This window comes from Sitodiplosis mosellana, unplaced genomic scaffold, assembly GCF_009176505.1.
Source record: "Sitodiplosis mosellana isolate CC-2019 unplaced genomic scaffold, AAFC_SMos_1.0 Smas_scaffold_5, whole genome shotgun sequence".
Classification (NCBI taxonomy): domain Eukaryota; kingdom Metazoa; phylum Arthropoda; class Insecta; order Diptera; family Cecidomyiidae; genus Sitodiplosis; species Sitodiplosis mosellana.
This window is the reverse complement of record NW_022595248.1, coordinates 3,643,186-3,652,863: the sequence shown is the minus strand read 5'-3', so window position 1 is coordinate 3,652,863 and position 9,678 is coordinate 3,643,186. Positions and strand designations below refer to the sequence as shown.

The 9,678-nt window shown below is 36.6% G+C and overlaps 1 protein-coding gene across 2 annotated transcripts in view; it reads right to left on the bottom strand.

Annotated features, from left to right (window-relative positions):
- Positions 1–5,116, bottom strand: part of LOC129566774 (homeotic protein spalt-major) — a 19,016-nt gene extending 13,900 nt beyond the window's left edge. The window contains exon 1 of one of the 2 annotated variants that reach the window (XM_055443000.1): positions 3,903–5,116. In XM_055443000.1, the coding sequence (XP_055298975.1) occupies positions 3,903–3,972 (70 nt within the window). In that variant the 5' untranslated portion in view covers positions 3,973–5,116. The remainder of the gene's footprint in view (positions 1–3,902) is intronic. The other variant, XM_055443001.1, reaches the window with a different exon arrangement.
- Positions 5,117–9,678: the final 4,562 nt, after the last annotated feature.

Genomic DNA, 9,678 nt, shown 5'->3' with positions numbered 1-9,678 from the left:
TTTTTTCGTAAAATAACAGAATTAATGGGAAAAAACTGAAATTTCAATGCCGGTCCTAATTAAATTTCCATGACTGTATCATTTGAAGGAAAAACCAAGCAATGTGATGAGTAAAGTGTTGACTTTTGTTTGCATCCGAAAGGTGATCAATAGCATAAAATTTATTTGCCCATGCATTCAGTGCGGAAGTATCGAATTTCGAGTTTGTTTGATATATGCTCAAGACTCAAGTCGTGAGTGTAAAAATCACACACCATTGATCTCTGATTGTGCAGTGTGTGTGTGTGTGTGTGTGTGTGTGCTGCTTTATTTAGGGTAATTTTCAACATTTTTTTATTCAATCAAATGTTACGTGAGCCGTGCAATTGGTAAAATATATATCACATTGAAGTTTTCGTGTCTCGAATTTCAAAATCGGTGCACAGACACACGAAAACTATAACAATATCGAATTTGTGCGAAACAAAAATCAAAGGATCAGAACAGACAGAAGCAAAAAAGCCACAAAAAAGACAAACAGTTTTTTTTTCTTGTGTGTATTTACATACAATAAGCAACAAAAATCAAAACAATATAAATGAATATGACGCGATGAAAATAAATACACACACAAACTGACTGAGGGAAAAAAACAGTCTCTTGACTTGTTGTTTTATAAATATGTTTATAACAGAAACAATGTCAAAAAAATAAATAGCAAAAAAAATCGAAAGAGTTACATTTGTACGGAATCGCTTCGGAATCGCACACACACACACACACGAAAAAATGACAAAAGAATGCTACGAAATGTGAGTGTTGCATCGCGCAACGTGTCTCTGTGTGACATTCGGAGTGTGTGATGCTTTTTTTTCTGCTTTCACGAAGACAACGTCGACGACAACGATGATGATGACAAAAACAATTTATTTGGTTGCTTTTGTATCGTTTCGATTCTCTTCCCATTTATTATATTTTGCTCGGGTTTTTTTTTCTTGGTTTTAAGACCACTTTTTTCTCCCTTTCTGCTTTCTTATAAACAGTCTTCAATTTGACAGCAAAAACTTCTTAAAAACAAAACCGAATTTAAAAAAAACCACGCCGATTCGAAGCAACACCGATTTATTTTATGTGATGCGATTATTGTGGCATCTTTTCGATGCTTCACCGTGAATGTTTCGTCCGCAAAAGCGTTAAATTTATGGTTGATATTGTCGCGATTGATGGAAAACCTTTTTGTGTGCGCGCTGCTCACACACACGCTCAAAATCGAAGGTAATATGATTTACGATTACGTGATTGGCCTTTGTTTTACAGGATAACAATGCAAACAAGAAACCAAATAAATCCTTGCGAAATATTCCGACAACGACCGAGAAAAAAAGTTGTGCGATAAGAATCTTTCCATAGGTTCTTTCCATAGGTTTCACGGAGTCATTTTTTTTTCATTCGTGGCTGGGGCAAAATTCGAAAAATTACTGTATGAACTCATAATTGTTAGTTTTGGGAATATTTCCGTAAAATGTCATGAGTGAATATGACTGAAAAATTTGAATTTTTTCGTTCGCTGGCTGGTTCTTTGAATCGCTTGATTTCTGAGTAAAATCGATCCGCGTATTTATTCGACTGATGTATTTTCGTTCACACGGTCGCAAAACAGTAGATAAAACAAATACCCAAAAACCTTTTAGCATCAATGACAGATGGGATATTAAAATGTGAATAAAAATAAGATGGAAGAGTTTGTGTTTTTCAAAAGCTCAAGCATATTTATAATAAACTGTGTAATCGGGGTACGGAATTTTGAGACTTTTGATTTACGCAGACTAGAACCGAAAATAAAAGTCTAAGGTATGCGAGTTAATAAATACGGCGTGTGGTTTATTTCTTCATTCCAACTACGTGGTTCGAAATTTGATGCTTTACAAACTTGAAGTAACTAGTAGCAATAAAATTTGAATCGAAGTGAAAAAATTATGTAAATGCTTATAGGCCTATAAAAGATTGGTTAAATAGCATAAACAGAACAGGCTTCTATTCAATTTTTTAAATTGAACCGCTCGGTCGAAAAATCCCTGTAAGCCGCATGGTGTATTTCGCGTCTTCTTTTGGAAGACGTCGACGACGACGACGACAATAAAGTCGCAAAACACGACACTTTGTGACAAAGTCTTTGTCCAATCATTATTTCAGCGATTCATATTTGTTTAACTAACTTGATGAAATTTGATAATTATAGCATCCAGCGAGCGGTGGCAATATGCAAATAATCACGTAAAAAGCGGAAAAAAAATTATCCGAAAAAGTAGAAGAAGCGAGAAAAAAACGGATATTTTCTTGGCGATCATATTTTAGCCCGTTCTATTGACGTTTCAGTTAAAAGCTTTTTGGTCGGTCGGAACGGCTTCAGGTCTTGCGCGATCGTCAGCACATATTGACGATGCGAAAAATATTCAAATTAACAAATTAATGCTTTTATGATTGGTTGAACGAAAGATTTTGTATATATATATTTTTATAAATGCGGACTGCCATAATGACAATACTGACTACGTCTTTCGCGTTTTTCTTCTCGCTTGAGATGAGTGCTCGCGACTTATGCGTGTATTACTGTTTTGACTTTCATGTCAAATAAATTATATCATTTTATTTGAGCGACGCCAAAAGTTTTGAGGTAAACTATTGAAGCGAGAAAAACAAATGGCGAAAACACTTATCAGGTGCTTATTATCAAATGGCGAGAGAGAGAGAGAGAGAGAGAGAGAGAAAGAATGAGAGATGCGCTTAGCTGACAAACGACCGATTCAGGTTTCTTGATCTCAATATACACCGCAACCATAATATTTTTTTACAAGTCCCCGATGTTGCTGCTTAATTTGCTTCGATATCGTTCAGCACATCGTAACGCTTTGTTTGAACAGAACAGAGACAAAAAAGTGTCCCTTTCATCTATTTGTCGCTTTAATTTATGACGATAATTATAATGTATAATAAGTCGTTTGGAAGATTATCGAGTGATACGCGACACAAACTCAAACGATATTTTCATTTCAATTTTAGAAGAAGGAAAAAAAATCATCGCGTGATGCTGAAGAATTTTTTCTCTATTCTGTTGCTCTCTATTTTGATTTCAGGATTTTCGAGCATGTCTTGTCGATTAGTTTTCTATTTTGGCGTTAATGAAATACACGCCGATTTGACGAATGGGACATGAACCTGAAACGACGGCCGCACGAAAAATATCCATTTTGAACATTGAAAGGCACACATTTCGAAAACAAAAGCAGTTCACGAACGATAAACTCATATAGATAGACACTATAAATACATTTTGGTTCATCTCAATTTGAGATTCTCAACGAAAACGTAACATTTGGTTTGAATTTTCGTTTCAGTATCACCAAGTGCTATGAATTGGAAATAATCATAAATTTAGATCTTTCGGTTTTGGTTTCTTTGGCCTTCTCAAGTAAAGACTCTTTGGTCTTCTCTTCTATCGTACAACATTAGCTAAGTGCAACGCAACTTTGTAACATATTTATGTTGATTCGAATCAAAAATGGATGCATTTTCATTTCGGCTTTGATCATTTATCTGTCTCAAATGGTCGATATTCTGTATAAACAACAGAAAATGTCAATAAAAAAAAATGCTAAGATCACACTTCCGGATGGACATTTCATCAAAACTTATGATAAACCATTTAAATGGCTTTTACATAAACAAAAACATGAATCTGTCTCAAAGTGATTCGAAGTTTGTTTTCAAAATTTGTTTTGTTTCTTTTTTTCAGTAATTTTTCGACGACAACGACACAATCAAAGTAAACAGAACTGGCACTAGGTGCGAATGGGCACAGAACACAAGCAAATCAACGATTAAAATTGAATCAAATGGAAGAAGAAGTAGAAAAAAGCACAAACCTTTTGACATTTTTTGATTATCCGTGGTTTTTTTCAATATTCCATATTTGACCGTTTCAAATTGGATCATTTTTATTTGCCACTTACAAAAAAAGTTTCACTTGTTGTTTACTCTCAGTTGAAATGATCAACTCTTAAATTTTTACGCCGAACATCAATTCAGTATTCGGTGAGTGATGAGCGACGATTTGTGTTTTTCGTTAGAAATTACAATTTTTTCTTCGCTTGTTTTTTTTTAAATCATCTAAGCTTATTTAGGAATTTTATTGCACATCAGTTGGACCTTATAAACAGTTTTTGTTTTACGAAATTTTCAAGTTATTTACACGAATTTCTTTCAAGAACACTCTTTTTCTTTCGGTTATTACGCGACAGAAGAAAAAAAAACATAAGGCAAAGAAATGAGCGAAAAAAAAACAAATGGACACGAATCAAATAAATAAATTTTCGCCTTGTGAAATGAATCGCGTTTTAATTCGATAAATCTATTTTGACAATGTTTTAATAACGATCTACTTCATCTTTGTTCGTTTTGCTTTGGCAACCGCATGCATGTTTCTCTGGTTTGTGTATCAAGTTTTTGTGATTTTTTCTCTGCGATGTTGATAAAAGTAGAAGAAGCACCGAGCGCACCCAATAAGACAGTTAAACACCGCAAAAAATTATATCGTCATAATGTTCGATTGTTTTTTTTTCTGTCGTTTTACAGTTGTGTAATATAATTTTTCGGTCGCTGTTGTTGCTGCTGCTTCACCAAAATTAATAATAGTACGTAATTATTTTTCTCTTCGGGTTTTTGAATTGTGTCACATCAAATATTTCATCTGCACTATTTTCATTATAATTCATCATTTTACATCAAATTTTTTCGTTTCATTTGATTTTCTTTCTTTTTTCTTCGCTTTGCGCAATGTTCACTATGTTCTCAATTTCAAGAGTCGTCGCTTGTCTCTTTTTTTTTTGTACAAGAAATTCCACTGAATCTCAAAACTCAAAAATAAATAAATGAAACAGAAGACAAATTAAAATTGGTTGATCAAAAAAATAGCACAATATTTTTTCGGTTTAGTTCGAACACACCACGAATAATTTGATTTGTCAATTTTTTTTTTCGTTCGTTTTTGGTAGTGATTTCTTCTTGTTGTTCGTATAGTAAGAGCGGTGTGGCGAGCAAACGCAAAAACTCAGAGTGTTACGATTACGCGACAACGGACAAGGCAGAACTGAACTGAAAAAATTCGGTACGATTGAATGGAACGTAGAGAGCTGAAGCAGCAGCAGCAGCTAACAGTCAGTCGTCGATGCGAGCGTGTGTGAGTGTATGTGTTTCACGTCTTTTTTTCCTCATTCGTTTGTACGTTTCGTTTGCGAGCGAGATATGAATTTTTACCGACAACATTCGAGATGATTTGTTGTACGTATGAACAGCACCCGAACGATGTAATGAAACGAGGAATAAAAAAAAAACAAAACATTGTACGAACACATGGACACGATATGCCAAGCCACATAAGCCAATGAATGAAGCGACAATGGAATACAAACACCCAACAGTAACGTATTGCCTGTGTATTGTTTACTATTTACATTCACACATACACACACTCACACGTGTGTATCATGTGAGTATCGCCGGCATTATCACCGCAGTTTTGTGCAGCGCATATGAGCCAGCAAGAGCATGGTGAATAACGTTGTGGCGGAGAATATTTCTCCGCATGTTGAAAATGCATCGTTCATCATTTGGTCGTCATCGTTGCCGCATTCCCCGTCGATCGTATGTTTCTCCTGTTTGTAGAATACTTCGAGGAGTTTACTTTGCCGATTCGTTCGACCAACTTCGTGTCGCATCGGCTAGGCAACACTCACACACATGCAAACGCTTTCGGTCTAACTCTGGCTCTTTATATGACACACTCAGCCAGTCAAATACGACACATTCATAATTTTCTCTCGTTGGGTTTTCATTTTTCCTTTGCTCGTATTCTCGTAAGCATTGTTATTCTTCTTCTTCTTCTTCTTCTGTATGTTTTTTTCTACGCTGTTCGGTTTTGATTCGAATAAAGCCCACTGTTATGCGGCCTGATATGCTTTAGGGCGAAATATAGGATAAAATAAGCAATACATATACACGCATACGAAACGACTCGATCCGATTACAAAAGATATGATGATGATGACGATGACGAGCGGCGAGCGAGCGAGCGAGCGAGAAAGCGACGATACAAAGGGGAGAGTGTGCGGTGCGACGGTGTGTAGTATTGTACCGTCAGAAATATTACATATTTTTATAAAAGCATAAGAAAACGAATAAACGAACGCCGATCCACTGTGCACTGCACATACACATACATCGAGCCAAAATGAAGAAAATACCAACTGTGCATGTAGTGAGCATTGGCTATATACATACATGTACGGATATATCTACGTACGTACGCGAACATACCGAACGAACGTGTGCTCCTATTCATATTCTCAAATAGAGAGCTCGAGAGATGGTCGTGTGTGACTGTGTGCGTGTATCCCATACAGACACAGAGACAGCAAGCAGAGAGCACTAAGCCAATGCCAAAGAGAAGAATAAGCAGCAGCAGCAGCAGAGATATGAGAAAGAGAATATATCGAAGCAGAGCGCGCGCGGCAGCAATGAGTGAGGTTGCTGTGTGTCTCTGTTGTTGCTAAAACTTTTATGATGGGCAGGCGGAGCGTTATTATATTTTATATTTTCAATAGAATATGAAACATCGAGGCGGAGCATATTTTTGGTTATAGTATGCAATATATACACCGGGTTTTATTGTTTTTTTTTTCTTTCGTTCGTTCGTACGTTCGCTCGCTCGTTCGTTCGTTTGTTCATCGTTGTACTGCTGTTGCCGCTCTGCTACGTTCGTTCATTTTTGTACATAAGTATTATTCATTTTCATTTCATACAGAGATGTTATATTTTCCTGCTGCTGTTGCGTTGTGGCGGAAAACTGGATAACGAGCGAAAAAAAAAGTGTGTTGTATTCGTGTATTGAAAAAGACTGGAGGAAAATTAAGAGAGTTTTGCAGAGGCATACACAAAGATATGAATTGAATGGTTTTTCTTTGGCGTTTTTATATTTTTCCTCTTGCTGTCATACAGCCCCAGATAGAGAAAACGGGAGTTTTTGATGAGTATGCGTGAACATCGAACATAATCACGATACAGAGGGTTCTCGATGTTTTTCTAATGTCTGCAGAAAACCGAACATATCGAACGAGCGAGAGAGGGAGGGAGGGAGACAGAGCTATCGCTTTTTTTGGTGGATGATTCAAACTGAATGTGTGATATATATATATATATATATATTTCGACTGCGTATGGAAACATTGTGTGTATTTGGGGAGCTCATTCGCTACACTTTTTGTATAGCAGCAGATAGACACATATTCGATGCGGTGGAGTAGCCAGTTTTGATCGTAATGCCAATGCATTGGCATTGGTGGTACAACACACATAAATCGCAATATCCAAAAATTATTGACAACTAGACAGAGACAGAACGATGTATACGACGCTCCACCATTATGTGTATGTGTTTGGCTGCATGTACGTGTGTGTGTTTGTGCTTTTGCCCCCAAAAGACTCGTCTCGTTCATATCGATGAATCATAATTCACTATATCACACAGAAAACCGAACAGTAGACACGATGAGCTCTCTCTCTCTCTCTCTCTCTGTCGGTCGATGTTTTCTTCTCCATGCACAATATATCATAATCATTTATGTGCTCGCTTTTTCACTGACTACCAACCACCACTGGCTTCGACATATTCGGAGAAATTTTTTTTGCTGCTATGTGTATACGCTTTGTTATCGATCGACAAACTTCTTTCTTGCTCGTGGTTTAATACGATTGGCTGAAAATTCGTCTTCTTTCATAACATACCAACCAACGAAGACACGAAAAAAAAATTGATTGCGAACACCGTATTGACGTAATACTGATACTGAAGATATTTGTACGTGGTTTCTTACGTGGGTAAATTCCTTCTTAGCCTTGCATCATTTTTTTTGTTGGACGTTTTTTTCAGGCAAACTTGGTTTTTTTTTATACTAGACTTCGATTTTTTCTTAGTCGAATTGGATTTTTTTCTATCGAATTTAAACTTTCTCGGTCGAATTTGAATTGATTCGACTTTTGAATCTATTTATTGTTATTTTAATGACATTTCAATCTTTCAATCTATTTATGTTTACTGATATTCTGAATATTCTTTTATTTACTTTTTCTTATATGCCCATTAAGATTGAAATGTTTCACCGTTTTCATATCGAATATTTGAGTAGAAAAATTCTCTTTAGAATTCATGTGTGTATGAATAAAGTTCATTAATCTAAAAATTGCTTTTCATATGCCAAAAGTCATTCATTTCAAAATTCAAATTCCATCCAAAAAAAAGCGCATCAAAAATGTATTGTTCTCAACGAGAAAAAAAAACGCACGTCAATGTGTTTCATTCAAGCACGTTTATTTTGGGTAAAATCGTGTCATTTGATTCCGTATCATTTCGGTTGTGATTCGTGTTTTTCTACCCAGATTTTGTGTGTATGTGTGTTTTTTTTTCTTTGCGCCAATCGTCACAACAACGTTTCTTTCGTAAATACGTATCAGTTCTAAGCAGCTTGAAAGACATTCACCCTGAAGAATCACATGTTTGCGTTTACTATTTAGAAATTTAACGAATCGATTTTGTTTGTACTGACATCGACCCCACAACACTCAACTGACACGCTAGCTCTCTCTCTCTCTCTCTCTCTCTCTCTCTCTCTCTCTCTCTCTCTTGCTCGCTGTACTCGTTTGCTCGTTCCCATTCAGTCGGTCGGTCGAATGGTTGTTCTTCACATTTTGCATATACACACTATTTTCGATTGTGTGTCGACGACGAAAATACAAATACCTTTTAGCGTTTTGCAGCAAACGCGACGACGACTGGCTTCTTTCGTATCGGAATGTGTGTGTGTGTGTGTGTTTGTGTTTTGAGTATTTACTCGAAAAGTGACGTCTCTTTAGAAGCACACATTCACACGGCTCACACCACTCGCTGAGAAATCTGCAATCGTTGTGCTCGGGTTTGGTTTTTCGTTGTTTTTTCTTCGGTTTCCTCGACTGCAACAAATAAATGAACGGTTTCTATTTGCAATGTCATTTATATCATTATAGTGGAAAAGACCGGTTTCGTAATACGAACGACGTATTTAGCACGAGCTGTTGTTTAAAAAAGGACTCGCTCTCTCTCTTTCTCTCTCTACCCCTCTCGCTCGTCCAGTAAAATGTGGCACACAATTTTTACGACGTCGAATTTTCAGGCAAAAATCAACATAGCGCGTTTTAACACTTTTTCACGAGTGGAACGCGCGCGTCAGCGCCGTCGAATTAGAATAGTGTGACGTCAATACAGCGGAAGTAATTTTTCGAGGGTTCTGATGATGTTGTGTACGATGAATGCAATCGATATCGATTTTCTTGGCCCATTTAATTGGATGTCACTTTTGTGAATGGCATTTCAACTTGGTCAACTGGTCTATAGACTCTCTTCTTCTGACTCTCGACCACTCGCTCTGTTGCTCTCTATGACTCGTTCGGCTCGTTTTGAATGTCATTGTAAAATATCGATTTTCAGTTTCACTTGCAATCTGCTTTTTTTTGGCAGACGCTTTTTGCCCGACTTTTCTGGTCACTTTCTTTCGATCGCATATAATGAATTTGTATCCAAAATTGGCAGGTGCTTGAGATAACAAGACGATT